This window comes from Danio aesculapii, chromosome 19 (genome assembly GCF_903798145.1).
Source record: "Danio aesculapii chromosome 19, fDanAes4.1, whole genome shotgun sequence".
In the NCBI taxonomy this organism is placed as follows: Eukaryota; Metazoa; Chordata; class Actinopteri; order Cypriniformes; family Danionidae; genus Danio; species Danio aesculapii.
In genome coordinates this window covers 26,071,528-26,087,479 of record NC_079453.1, presented here as the reverse complement: position 1 = coordinate 26,087,479, position 15,952 = coordinate 26,071,528, and the positions used below count along the sequence as shown (strand labels likewise).

Here is a 15,952-nt window from a genome sequence, read left to right as displayed (position 1 = left end):
AAAACAAGGTATCAATCTCATTGTATACCAGATCATCCATTCAGTCTTTCAAAAAATAAATGAGAAAAAGGTCAAATGAGATTTGACAATGTGACATAATCAAAGTTCATTTTCAGTAACTGTTGAGAGGCGGGGCTTGATTGTTATCTTTTGCAATTGATTGGATAATAAAAAGTGGGATATTGTTTATTTTCACCAGTCCACAGTGCATTCATCAATATGGCTTTGCCGAATTAACCCAATAAGACCTGAAAAGTTGTAAGATGTATTAGGAATGATTGGTGTTTGACATTTCAGCACTTCAATGTGATGTACTTGTTTAGGGCTAATTTGTGTACATAATGTGGTTTGAATATGTATGTTTGGCTCAGGTCTCGCATAGGGTTTTTCAATTTTCTTTTAAATAAACATATATTTATGCATTTCCCAGAGATGAGTTGCGGCTGGAAGGGCATCCGCTGCGTAAAACATGTGCTGGATGAGTTGGTGGTTCATTCCGCTTTGGCCACCCCAGATCAATAAAGGGACTAAGCCGAAAAGAAAATGAATGAATGAATATATTTATGCATTTTGTTAAGAACTTATTCTGGTGGAACGTGGAATAGAGAGATAATTTAGTAAAAAAAACTTTATTAACAATTAACTTCATGAGTATACATACATTACGCTGGCAGAGAGCTTAACGTGCTGCAATTTTAAAAAAACACATGCAATTAGAAAAAACGGCAGCAAATTGAGATAAGATCTTAGTCCATTGGACAGCACACGTGCTGCAAATCTTCACAATGCTTACACATTAAATAAAATGCTCTGCATTTTCCCACAACACAAACAAATTAATAAAACGCACTGCATTTTCCTACAACACATACAAGTTACGAAAACATGCTGCATTTTCTCACAACACTTGCAAAAACAATGGAACACAACAGTAAAAATGTTTTAAGGGGACTCAAAAACGTGACAGACACTGCTGTTTCTTGACTATAGCTGTGTCCAAAATTGCCTACTACTCAGTAAGTACTGCATTTGAATTTAAACGTACTACTTGGTCGTTAAAAAGTATGTTCTATACAGTATGAATGTGAGCAGTATGAATGAAACTCGGACATGCTACATCCGCCATTTTGTCATGATCTCTGGCATGAGTTGCGTCCATCTGATGCGCACGGTTGTTGCTAGATCGGATATGGTTATGGCCGTAAGTTAAAAAAAAAAAAAAAAAATTCCTTACATTTATATAACGCTTTTCTGGGCACTCAAAGCACTTTACACATGGGGGGGAATCTCCTCATCCACCACCAGTGTGCAGCATCCACCAGGATGATGTGACGGCAGCCATTTTGCGCCAGACCGCACACCACACACCAGCTGATTGGTGGAGAGGAGACAGAGTGATGAAGCCAATTATGATATGGGGAGGGTTAGGAGGCCATGATGGACAGAGGTCAGTGGGCAGATTGGCCAGATTGCCGGGGTGAAACCCCTACTCTTTGTCGTAGGACATCCTGGGATTTTTAGCGACCACAGAGAGTCAGGACCTCAGTTTAACATCTCATCCGAAAGACGGCGCTCACTGAGCAGTATTCACCCTTTTCTCTGCGTATGAGCGGGCGCAGCCATTTGAATCATTTTGGCTCGAGACTTCCGGTCTCATTCACTTCCATTCATTTTTAGATGTTAAAAACAGCTCGTTTTGCTGCTTGGTGTTGCAAACTAATATTTTCTTATTATGTTATTCTGCTTTGTCTGTATTGTCATGCAAACACTTGTTTGTAGAGTAAGTAGTTTGACCGTTTTCTGCCGTTTATTATTCCTAGTCATTTCTCCCATAGGCAGCTGAATCGGAAGTTCTAAAACAATCGCAAAAACGCACGCAATTCCGCATTAAAGAATAAGGTGAATAGAGTCCCCGTCACTATACTGGGGCATTAGGACCCACAGACAGACAGGATCTCACATCAGCTTTAAATGTTTCTAGGTGTGACCAGTATACTACAATCTCTGAGTCATCTTGTTATTATATTGATTTCAACATAACAAAGCATGGGTAATGAGACCTTCGAAAACTAGGACATATTAGAAAAAGTGAAGAGGATGAGTATTTCATGTTGACTTTAGCTATGGTTGTGAAGGTGAAGTTTCTTCAAAGGTTGCAGGGTGCATTTCTTTTTTTATAAATATACAGAATCGCTGCTGGTGCAGATGTTTTGCAGTTTGCTGTACCTCAGCAAAGGCTGTGTCCTCATTTAGAAAATAGCGAGACCTTTTTCTCATTGAGGAAAGAGGAGCAGAACGAAGCTACTGGAGGGCTTAGCTCTGAAAATAGATGACACATTTTTCACTTCGCTTTCCTTTTTGCTCTTTAATGAGCGTGTGCTCGAGTGTAACTGCGGAAGTAACCGATTAAAGCTAAATTGTCTTGAAGTGAAGTTTCAGAGTGCTTTGCTGCAATTTTCTTTCATGTTGAAACTGTTTTCAAGTCTGCGAGTGAGTCTGAGCGAGTAAACCATGAAAGCAGTAGGAAAAATTAAATTGTACATTCAGCATTTCTTTGGCAACTAGTCCAAGAAATGGGATAAACTGTGTCGACTACCACGTGGCGCATGCTTGATAATTGGGTCAAGAGTGCAGAGAACTCATTCCATAGCATTGAATGGCACTATTATGACAAGCCTGCATGTTAAACCACCAAACATGCTCACAATTCTGTGACAATCACTTTGGATCTGTCTGAGAATGCATTGGCGACACAGATCTCCTAGATGGATCCCTGACCACACTGAACTGAGCTAAACTGAACTGAACTTAAACACTACAAACTGAACTACACTGTTCCTATTTACTGTGACCTTTTATGTGAAGCTGCTTTGACACAATCTACATTGTATAAGCGCTATACAAATAAAGGTGAATTGAATTGAATTGAATCCCTGTCTCTCTCTTTATCATGAAGACAAGCAAACGAGGAAGTTCCCTTAGGATGAAGACTGTCAAAAAATGGCATGTCAGCCCTCAGTCACACTTTCAAACTCAAATCTGTGAGATCCCTCAGGCTCAGCCGTGTCAGTGATGGAGGAAGGTCTTGCTAAATATACACCCTGACCAGACCCTCATCAAACCCCCCTGAAACCATGACCTATTTCCCTCACTCTCTCTCTCTCTCTCTCTCTCTCTCTCTCTCTCTCTCTCTCTTCCCACTTTTCTCCTCTACTTCCTCTGCATCTCTCCTTTTATGTTGTCTGTTTCTTGGGAATAGCATATTAACATAATGTACTGTTTCTGCAGCACAATACAATGAGTATTGTTGCAATGATATCTAGTTGCACTGAATATATACTTATAAGTATATTTAAAGTATATGTATATGTAAGGTACACCTTACTAGTACCGGGTTGGACCCCCTTTTGCCTTCAGAACTGCCTTAATCCTTCATGGCATAGATTCATCAAGCTACTGATAATATTTCTCAGAGATTTTGGTCCATAGCATCACACAGTTGCTGCAGATTTGTCGGCGCCACATCCATGATGCGAATCTCCCGTTCCACTACATCCCAAAGGTGCTCTATTGGACTGATTTCTGGTGACTGTGGAGGCCATTTGAGTACAGTGAACTCATTGTCATGTTCAAGAAACCAATCTGAGATGATTCACACTTTATGACATGGTGCTTTATCCTGCTGGAGCCATCAGAAGATGGGTACACTGAGGTCGTAAAGGGATGGATAAGGTCAGCAACAATACTCAGGTAGGCTGTGGCGTTGACACAATGCTCAATTATTACTAATGGGCCCAAAGTATGGCAAGAAAATATCTCTCACACTATTACACCACCACCAGCAGCCTGAACCTTTGATACAAGGCAGGATGGATGCATGCTTTCATGCTGTTGATACCAAATTCTGACCCTACCATCAGAATGTCGCAGCAGAAATCAAGACTCATCAGACCAGGCAACGTTTTTCTAATCTTCTATTGTCCAATTTTGGTGAGCCTGTGCGAATTGTAGCCTAAGTTTCCTGTTTTTATCTGACAGGAGTGGCACCCTGTGTGGTCCTCTGCTGCTGTAGCCCATCTGCCTTAAGGTTGGACGTGTTGTGCGTTCAGAGATGCTCTTCTACATCGCTTGTAACGAGTGGTTATTTGAGTTACTGTTGCCTTTCTATCAGCTCCAACCACTCTGGCCATTCTCCTCTGACCTCTAGCATAAACAAGGCATTTGCACCCACAGAACTGCCGCTCACTGGATATTTTCTCTTTTTCTCACCATTCTCTGTAAACCCTAGAGATGGTTGTGCGTGAAAATCCCAGTATATATTAGTTTCTGAAATATTCAAACCAGCCCGTCTAGCACCAACAACCATGTCACGTTCAAAGACACTTAAATCACCTTTCTTCCCCATTCTGATGCTCTGTTTAAACTGCAGCAGATCGTCTTGACCATGTCTTCGTGCATAAATGATTTGAGTTTCTGCCCTGTGATCACTGCTTAGAAATTTGCATTAACAAGCAGTTGGACAGGTGTAACTAATAAAGTGGCCGGTCAGTGTATGTATATATGTATATATATATATATATATATATATATATATATATATATATATATATATATATATATATATATATATATATATATATATATATATATATATATATATACACTTTAAGTTTTTTTCATATTTCATTAGCTTTTTTTTTTTTGGAAAATTTGCTAGTTGTTTCCAGATGTCATGCTAATTAGCATATCCCTGGTCTCATACCTTTTTATTAGCCCATTGCAATTGTTTAGTATTCATACAGCCCATTCCTAGCTTACTATGGCAAGGACGAGTTTTTAAAACGCTCCAACTACTTAAAAGCGCAGAAAGTGTGCACATTTCACAGTTACAGCAGAAGCCCATTTCACTGTTATGGAGAAACTGAAAGTAAACTAAATTTCTCTCTCTCTCTCTCTCTCTCTCTCTCTCTCTCTCTCTCTCTCTCTCTCTCTCTGTCTCTCTCTCTCTCTCTCTCTCTCTCTCTCTCTCTCACTTACTGTGGACCTTTGACCTGCTGTCGTAAGGTAACTTCTCCTCTCCTCTCGGCTATTACAGCGTTACTTCTGGATACAGACACGAGCGCGTGTCTGCAGAGCGAATTTTATCCACCGTATTTATGTCTATCATGGATCAGCTGTGATCGCCGCTGCCGTTTATCAGTGTCACTCATTGGTGAGCAGCACCAGAGCGTTAGAGCCAAACGCAGCCCTTTCTGTTGAGCACGTGACCAATCATAGGGAAAGGAACTCACTAGACAAGGCTCAGAAAGCGAGCGGGATATTTATATTTGTTTATTCGCTATAAATGCTCATGTTGTTCTGTGCATTTATTTGAGTTTTTAAAGGTACAGTTCTTGTATCTGTCTGCTTGTATTAAAGGACAAAATTGTATTACAAATAGTATATAAATATATTTATACATTTTAATACAAGACTTGCTGTGCTGTGAAGTAAAATAAAAAATTGTGTATGGAAAGCATCATCAATGCACCGTAATGCACCGAGATATCAAATTGAACCGAATCGAAGGCATGATAATTGTAACCGAACAGTGAGACCAGTGTAGGTTCACACCAAAAAAAAAAAACGTCTTAATATATTTAAATTCTACCAAAAAAATCTCTATGTTGCACATTGTAAAAAGCAATATTTTACTTTGAAAAAGTGAGTAAACCCGTTGCCTTAAAAGCAACACGTTGGTTTTACTTTAAAAAGTGAGTAAACCCATTGACTTTTATAACAATACACATAATGTACTGTTTAAGACTGTAATACTGTTTTACTACAGTATTCTTGTTAAACTGCTTTACAGGTTATTAAAGTTGCACTGAAACAGAAGCAGTGTTAGATGTTCCATATTCTGGCATGCATCCAAGATTAATGCATTATCAATTTAAAAAAGAAAAGGCCTTGGTTCCTCCTGTTGATTGGATGTTCAGAGATGGGCATGCCAGAAGATCATATACTGATAAAACAGATTAATTATTCATTACAGCATGTCATTCATTCATTCAGTTTCCTTCGGCTTAGTCCCTTTATTTATCAGGGCTCACCATAGTGGAATAAACCGCCAACTAATCCAGCATATGTTTTACGCAGCGAATGCCCTTCCAGCCACAACCCAGTACTAGAAAACACCCATACACTCTTGAATTCACACACAAACAATTTAGTACGGCCAATTTAGTTAATTTAATTCACCTATAGCACATGTCTTTGGACTGTGGGGGAAACCGGAGTACGCATTCATGGGGAGAACATCTAAACTCCACTCAGAAATGCCAACTGACCCAGCCGGGGCTTTAACCAGCAACATTCTTGCTTTGAGGCGACTCCAACATATTTAACTTGTTTAAAACATTAGTGAATGTGTATTTCTCCTTGTGATTCAGCAATAATAAGTGAGCTACTATTCCATTCCAACATGCTTCCTTTTTTCTCTTCTGTCATTCGTTCTACAAACTCATCTCATGGCCATTTTTCACACTCCATCTAATACTGTGTAAAACTAGCAACATACTAGCATGTAGCAATAATACTAGCATCATACTGTATCGAAAATGAAAATGAATACAGATGCCGAAAATGCGGCAGATGCATTTTGAAAGCACTATTTTTAGCTTCCATCAAACAAACTTCCTCTAGAGCACTGTGACTTGAGAATTGTCACTCTTTGGTTTGCTTTGAATGTTACAAGCACAGATTGTTCCCTTAGAAGCTTGCGGTTTTACCCTGACTTTCACCCTGTTTTCTGGAATTGGCCCGATCTACTGCAGAATGGGCCACAGGGCAGCATCTGTCCTCCCAGAACTGCTTTTACCCTAGTGATATTGCTATTCCACAGCCATGTGTCCTTGCACATGTTTGATTGTGTGTGTGTGTGTGTGCGAATAAATGTGCAGGTCTTTGGCAAATGTGTAAGCAAATTTATATGCGCTTGCATGTTGTTTCTACTTGAGTGAAAGAACACGTGTCTGTGTGCGTGGGTTGGACTGTTGGTGTGGCACATCTGTGTTGCTAATCCGGTCCACAAAGCTGCATGGATTCAGGGCTGCTGTGATTTTGTACCTGGCCAGCACATGCAGTCCTTCCTCTCAAGCATCACACTTTATGTAACAAACAAATCACAGCGAATAGCTAATTCTTTTGTTTGCTGTTAGAGCTTTCTTGGCACATTCAGCTGAATTTAGGATTGTCGCTGTGTGGCATTCTTGGCATTCATGGTGAAGTTTGGGGTCAGAGAGATCTTTTAGATTTAGAGGTTTATCATTAGCAGGTTCGTTAACATTAGTTTTGTAACATGAACTAACAATGATTATATTTAATAGCATTTTATAGTATTTTTTTACGTTTGTCAATGTGATTTTAAAACAAATGTGTTGAACGATTAAAAGTAAGCAACACGCCAAGTTTTTTTTTTTTCTGGGAAAAAAATGTTCTAAAGCAGCTGTTGACATGGAATTGAACCAGATTTTGGTAAAACCCCAAACAATACAAACATAATAATATAAAAAAACAAAGAAATCTGGAAATATTGTTATGTGTAATAATGGAAGGACACAAGGATAATGCTGAACTACTGGAATGTATTTAATACTTTATATAAAAGGCTTTTTTGGTGATGGCAGCTTAAAGATGCCTCTCAAATATAGAATGAAGTCACATGCATTGTTCAGGTGTGACGGTTCTGTGGGTCTCGTCTATCAAATCAAATCTTTATTTTGTGTTTTCTATTGGATTCAAGTCAGGTGATTGGCTGGGCCATTCTACAGCTTGATTTTTTTTTTTTTCTTTCAAAGCATTTGAGAGTTTCCTTGGCTGTGTTTTAGATCGTTGTCTTGCTGATATGTTCACACTGGTTTCATCTTAATCATCCTGGAAATGTAGATGTTGGACTGAAGCAGCTGATATTAATTTACAGTGACAAAGAGCAGAGGGTTACTGAATAACTACTGAGAGATTTCAGCTGCAGTCTGGGCTTTCACTGCCCTTCTACACCTCACTTTCTTCATGTGTTCAATACTTTTCTACTGTGGCATTTCATTTTATCACACATAACTTTGTAAACTAATTAGATTTGCTTTCTTTGCATATATGTATTTCTTTGGTGGTTATCAACATCTGGTGAAAATTTCACGTCAACAGCACCTTTAGAAATATGTTTTCTGAGAAAAATGGTGATGTGTTGAATACTTATTTCCTGCACTGTATCATTAGGTAAAGATCCAACACTATCTCACAGCAAATTAGTAACTTTTTGATTTAGTGGCTAAGTCACATGAATTCGTGCGATCTAATTCTTACAATTTAGTACGATTTGCTCATCCCCCAATGACGGTTGGGTTTAGGGGTGGGGTTAGGTGCCACGCCTCCTTTTTAAGCGAATTAGCCACTAAACTGACAAAACATAAAATACTTACATTGTCTTGTGAGATCAGGCTGAAACATCATGTTCCTTGAAGATGTTTGTAAGTTTCCTACTGTAATAACATCAAAACTTATTAATTGGTAATGTGCATTGCTAACCACTTGATTTAGACACCTTTAAAGGCAATTTTCTCAGTATTTAGATTTTTTTGAACCCTCAGATAACAGATTTTCAAATTGACATATTTTAGCCAAATATTGTTCAATCATAAAAAAACATACTGTACATGATTGGAAAGCTGATTTATCCATAAGTATGAATGTGTATCATGTATATGTATGTCAGTTTATCCAATATATAAATTTATTCTGACTGGTTTTGTTGTTCAAGCTCATTAATGTTCATGTTAGTTGTTAGTTAATATTATTTTAAAGAAATTGTCATACAGGGGTGCGTTTCCGAAAACCATCGTTAGCCAACTAAGGTCGCAAGTTCTGTCATTACAAACAGGGTTTGTTGATTTGGCGTTTCCAAATTCCATCGTTCCAACGAACATTCGCAAACTTTATAGCAAACCTCTAGAGCTGTAGTTAGAAGCATAGTTCCTGGTTGTGTTCTGTTCCCAGTTATCCCCCTATGCCCTATTTATTCAGAAAAAATTCAGATATTTATTCAGATAAAAAAATTTAAGTTATCAATTTAGGTGTAATTTGCTTTCAAAGTATTTTTACAGTTCAGTTTCAGCAATCTTCACAATGACAATTGCACTCGCTTGGCAGTGCACTTTGAAAACATTTGTCTTTTTAAACGCAGCCATGGCTCATGAGTCATGACAAAAGCTACAGGTGATCTATTATTTAAAAGCGGAATATACATTACGTCTCCAAAGCTTGTGAAAACAAATATATATAGCATACATTAATGCTTTTAATTTATGGTTGGTTATTTATTAAAAAATGTGTCTGTAATGTAGGCCTATGACATGGGCCTGTTGGTTAGAACATTTCTGCAGTAGTTTGAATGTGTCAAATTGTAAAAGTAGACTTTAAAAATAAACAATATCCTACTTGATAATAAAAACAATATTAATAAATTAATAACAATAATAATTGGGCAGCACGGTGGTGCAGTGGGTAGCGCTCTCACCTAGCAGCAAGAAGGTCGCTGGTTCGATCCTCGGCTGGGACTGTTGGCATTTCTGTGTGGAGTTTGCATTTTCTCCCCATGTTTACATGGGTTTCCTCCGGGTGCTCCGGTTTCCCCGCAGTCCAAAGACATGCGGTATAGGTGAATTGGATAAGCTAATTGTTCGTAGTATATGTGTGTGAATGGAAGTGTATGGGTGTTTCCCAGTGATGGGTTGTAGCTGGAAGGGCATAAAACATATGCTGGAAATGTTGACAGTTCATTCCGCTGTGGCAACCCCAGAATAATAAAGGGACTAAGCTGAAAAGAAAATGAATGAATGAATAATAATAATTATAATTATTATTATTATAATTAATTAGTAGGATTTTTTTCTTTATAAATAGCCTACTGTAAATTACAACCAATAGCCTAACAATTTATATAATTTATATATGAGATTATAATACATGTTAGCTAAGTGGTTTTATGTTTTAGAATAGAATATGGAATGTTCTCTATAATATTTGTAAAGTAAACACAGGCCCTAGGCTACATGTACTGTTTACATAAATTTCAATTAATATGGAAAGCGAGTGCATGTTTTATTATATATTTACATATATTGTATTTTTTTAAATGCATGTGCGTATAAAACAACATAATTTGCACAAAAAAGTATGGGGTTTTTCTCTAAACAAGTTGTTACTCCACCCTATTTAGAGCATCATCATGGAAATTTTACGTTATAACTAATGTGATTCAAAGAATGGATCTGCGACAAAGCAGCTACGGTTTTGAGAAACACTCGTCACTATATAGTTCTTTTCCCATACTATGCATTGTACTGTCATAGTTCAGCCAAAAGTTATGTCGTTGTTTGGGAAAAGCACCCCAGGTTAAGACAAAGATGTACGGATGATTGGTTAAACAAAGAATACAATAATAATAGCACATTAATAAACTCAAAATAACTCAGTACACTTAGAAATAAAGATATATTTGTATAATCTTAAAGAGACAATCCACAAAAAAATAATTATAATACTTACTTTCCCTCCATTACTTCCAAAACATATTTTAGTTTCTTTCTTCTGCTCTGTTTGAACATTATATTCATCAAAAAAAAAAAATAATAATAAATGTTTTACAAAATATTATTTTAGATCATGTGGCACTATAGACCAGAGTGATGATCCTGAAAATTCAACTTTGCCACCACAGACATAAACTACATTTCAAGAGTTCACACTTAGCTTGATGATTGATAATAAAGCTTGCTTGGCATGCTGTCCCATTAGAAAGCCCTGAGGTTATGAGATCCTCGAGCCCTGGGCCGGACTCCCTCCCGTTGGCATGGCGAGAGGGGAGTTTTAGCTTAGGTAGATCTCGATGAACTCCACCGGCTTATTTCTAGCTAAACGACGGATATGGATGAATGAGGAGAAATGCATGCATGTTGTATGTTTTTGTATTTTGCACTGTCTGTATTTTGCACTGTCATTGTATTTGCACTGTATTTTGTCTGTATTTTGCACTGTCTAGAGCCAGCACCTAAGCTTTTCACTCATCACAGCACACGTGCTGCTGATGATGTGACATTAAAAGTGATTTGATTTGATTTGATTTGATTTGATTTGATGTACTCGATAAGAGCTTGACAATGGTATCAATTTTGTGTGTTCAATTTGCTTAGGGTGCGTGTTATTTGGACTGTGGGAGGAAACACTGTGGGCGCAAGCACAGGGAGAACAAGCGAAACTCAGCACAGACATGTCATCTGTTTTAGTAGGGACTTAAACCAGAGGCATTCTTGCTGTGAGGCAACAGTGCTAATCACTGGGCCGCCATGTCGTCAATCTGAAAAGGAGGGAAAGTAAGGGTGGGTGGGGGGATTCTTCAAGACGAAGATATTGAGATAAGAAAACTCTGGTTATTTATAGTGAGTTAGGAACCATCTGATTGGATAATCGATCATGAGCTGTTGCTGGAACAGCTGAGAACAATACTAAGCATGTGATCCTCTCGAAATTTGTTAATAAATAAACCTCACCTAATAAAAATGGTCAATCTCTTGTTTTAATTGTAAAAATGTTTCATAATATTATTATATAATGATACTGTATATTGATCAAATTAATGAAACCTTGTCAGGTAGTCCAAACCAAGCCTATAACCACAAACTTTTGATAGGTGATAGATATACCAACAAATACAAATGTTAGCATCTTTCTGTATCATAATGTACTGTATTCCCTTTGTAGCTATAATTTTACTCCTCTACTTTTTCGTAAAAAGTTATTTGCTCCAAACGTCTTATCACATAAGCCAAGAGGTTAGCATTTGCACAGTGCTTAGTGCATTGCCAATTGCCCTACATAATAGAACTGCCCCATATATAGATAAAAATGGTATTAAAGCCAGTGTCACATCTACGTAGAGATGGCATTTGAATCAGACTGGCATAAAATGGAATCGTGTCACGTCCTGCTCAACCCTCCGCATCACATCCTGTTCTATGTCTGCTCTCGTGTCTATACAAATGTCAAAAAGGTACCCGAATGAATCTTTTAAAACAATCTTTTAATAACCGGCTTCGCTGAAGTAGCCGTCTGAAACATTTTGTTCGTGTCATGCTGTTAAGATAATGGTCCAGGTGTTGGTTTACCTGCTTGCGGTGTGAGTCATCTGTGCTTATGTGAACTGAGTCATAGATGAAGGACTGTTCGCTGAGTGCTTCAGCCTCTGAGTCAGTCAATTAATGCAATTTCCTTGTCTATCTCAAGCCTGGCGCTAATTTCTCTCTTTTCGCTTTCCTCTCAGGTACTCAGTTGATGGCTTTCTTGATAAGAACAAGGACCCACTTTTTCAAGATTTCAAGCGACTGATGTACAACAGGTAGTGGTTTTAACCTTTCTTTCAACGAAATAATCAATATATCCAAAGGAGAACATCCTGTCGTGAGTTATTCATCATCATGTCTTACACAACCTATAAGGATGTGGAAGAAAAACATGCCATTGAAGTATGTGATGTAGGGTGTATTTGAAACGCATCTAATGTCATACAATGGCTTTATGTGACAAATATACTGAAAGGGGTAGTTTAACAAAAAAAAGAAAATGTACACTACCTGACAAAAGTCTCGTCGTCGATCACAGTTGTAAGAGCAACAAATAATAACTTGACGTCTTGACGATTATTTGAAAAAGTGGAAGAAGGTATATTTTTGATGAATCATCTGTTGAACTGCATCCTAATCATCACAAATACTGCAGAAGACCTATTGGAACCTGCATGGACCCAAGATTCTTATAGAAATCAGTCAAGTTTGGTGAAGGAAAAATCATGGTTTGGGGTTACATTCAGTATGGGATCTGCAGAGTGAATGGCAACATCAACAGCCTGAGGTATCAAGACATTTGGGCTGCCCATTACACTTCAAACCACAGGAGAGGTTAAATTCTTCAGCAGGATAGCGCTCTTTCTCATACTCCACATCAAAGTTCCTGAAAGCAAAGAAGGTCAAGGTGCTCCAGGATTGGCCAGTCCAAGTCACCAGACATGAACATTATTGAGCATATCTGGGGTAAGATGGAGGAGGCATTGAAGATGAATCCAAATAATCTTGATGAACTCCTGAAGTCCTGCAAGAACGCTTTCTTTTGCCATTCCAGACGACTTTATTAATAAGTTTATTGAGTCATTGCGGAGATGTATGGATGCAGTCCTCCAAGCTCATGGGAGTCATACACAATATTAATTCTTTTTCCACTGCACCATTGCTCTATATTCTGTACTGTACATTATTTCTCTTAAGTGACAAGACTTTTGTCTAAGCAAAGTCAGACCTTACTGTCCTAACTAAATAATTAAAAAATATTTTATTTTGGTAAAATAAGCCTAATCTATAGCTCTTTGTCTTTCGTACAAGCCACTTCTGATACCAAATGATCAACTAGAAGTCAAGTTATTATTTGTTGTTCCTAAAACTTGGATAGGCGACAAGACTTTTGTCAGGTAGTGTACTATTTACTCATGCTCAGGTGGTTTCCAATCTTTATTTGCTTCTCTTTTACTGTTAAAATTAATAGAAGATTTTTTTTGAAGAATGTTGGAAACCAGTAGCCACTGACATTTATAGAAATTGTCAGTAAAGAATATTTATAGTTTGTGTTAGTTTGTGTACTAAAAAAATGAAACTCAAAATGTTGGGAACAAGTGAAGAATGAGTAATTGATGACAGAATTTTAATTTATGGTTGAACTTTAACTCACTTTACCTTTAATTGAACATATCCATTTGACATTTTTTATATAAACAGGTGTGAATGAATCGATCATTCATAATGATAATAAACCTTTCAATTTTTTGGTGAACCATTCTTTTTTACATAATATGTCAAAGCAATCATTCTTCTCAAAATGAGAATTCTGCAATTATTTATTCAGCCTCTACTTTCTAAACCTATTTGAGCTTCTTTCCTCTGTTGAACACAAAGATATTATGAAGAAAGCTGGAATACAGTTTGTGCCATTGACTTCTATAGTTCTTGTTTTTTTTTTTTTGTACTATTGAAATCAATGGTAACTGCTTTGGTTTTCAGCTTTCTTCAAAATATCTTCAAAATATCTTAAGTGTTCATTAGCATAAAGAGATTCATAAAGCTTTGGAACCAAGGTGAATAAATAATGAGTACTTTTTTTATTTTTTGGGTGAGGTATCCCTTTAAGGGTGAATACATGTTGAGAAAAGTTTCACTTTTGAGAGAACTATCCCTTTAAGACTGTGTATTCAAAGACTTGCTAAAGTAGGGCACTTGTGTTTTTTATGATGCTCCTCTTAATATTCCAGTTGTGCTTGTTGTTTTCAACAAAATAATTTTTCACCTGCTGGTTCATACAATACATTTTTTTATTTTTAAAAACTTTTCTCCTAGTTCTGACCCCGTCCTCAAAGAAATGTGGCCTGATGGGAAAATGAGTATTACAGAGGTGACCAAACGGCCTCTGACAGCCGCTACACTCTTCAAAAACTCTATTATTGCTTTAGTCGACAAACTGGCTTGTAAGGTAAGGTGCTGTAAATGTCATACAATGACTTCCAAAAAATCATTTGGACTTTTTTAGTACATGTACATACAGTACTCAACATATATGAGTACACTCCTTAAAAATCTCTCATTTAAATTAATATATTCTATAGGAAGCTTTACAATATTATATTTGTGCATATACATTAGATTAGTCAGTATTTAAACTAAATCTAGAGCCTATATAACAAAATAACTTATGGTTAAAAATTAGCACACCCAAATTTATATATTAAGGAAAAATAAAAAAATGTAAATTTGAAAGAGCAAAATTCAATAGACACAAAACATTCATAAAATTTTGTTGAAATTTTGTAGTTTGTAATTTTCCCCCCAATATTTTGCATGAATTTAAATCTATCTATTTCTAAAGATGTTCTGTGACTAAAATATTATTTTAATAAATATTTCTGTTTAATAAATCAGCTTTGTTCTAATGCACCAAAATATATTAACTACATTCACTAAGAAATGGAAAAAATATTCATTTTCAAAACAGGGTGTGCTTATTTATATTGACCACTGTATTTATACACATCATTGCATTGAATCATAAGTCAAACCAGCAAAAGCTGCCCAAGATTTCTCTAAACTAAATTCACTTTTCGAGCAATTATTACACCTTTTACTGATATACACTCAAAAATCACATTTGCTATTGGTTCAAAGTACTTATTTAAAATGAGCTGAAACAACACAATTTTTTTGGGACAACTTAATTGTTTTAGGTTCATTTTACTTAAACTTAACTTCTATGTTCTCACTGCACACTGCAGACAAATGTGGCCCGAATCTGATTTTTTTGCCCACATGTGACTCAGGTAAGGACAGTGTGAACTGCCCATACTGCATGGAATCTGATCTTTTCAGTTCTGATTTGTGCCACTTTAATATGTAGTATTAAATCAGACACAGATCTGATGTTTTGCAATGTGTTCAGTGTGAACGGTAATGATGGATTCCATCTGACTTTTAAATAATCTTTAAGCGACATGCGTCATCATTCTGTGCTGCAAACATCATCTACTCCTCAGCAGCATGCATAGTAAAATGACATACAGGGCAATTACTTTACCACAGAAAGTTGGTTGTTCATTTTAAAAAAAAATTTGAAGGCAAAACTGGTGCCTGGTGGTGCATGGGTTGATCGCGAAGCTGAAAAGCATCCGGGGGTATTGCGGATAGGGGATTCGTGCGCAAAGTCTCTGAGAGAAAAAAGGGCAGGTGCTCAAGCACCCAAACCCCCCTTCTGTACGTGCCTGTTGTTTATAACAAAGTAAAATGAACTAATTCTGCAAACGGAGATAAACCAACTCCGCCTTCAAAGT

General features: G+C 37.0%; 1 protein-coding gene across 1 annotated transcript in view; it reads left to right on the top strand.

Annotated features, from left to right (window-relative positions):
* myo1g (myosin IG) overlaps positions 1-15,952 on the top strand; it is a 91,864-nt gene that overhangs the window by 15,628 nt on the left and 60,284 nt on the right. The window contains exons 13-14 of the mRNA XM_056480396.1: positions 12,356-12,430; positions 14,472-14,604. Of these exons, the coding sequence (XP_056336371.1) occupies positions 12,356-12,430; positions 14,472-14,604 (208 nt within the window). The remainder of the gene's footprint in view (positions 1-12,355; positions 12,431-14,471; positions 14,605-15,952) is intronic.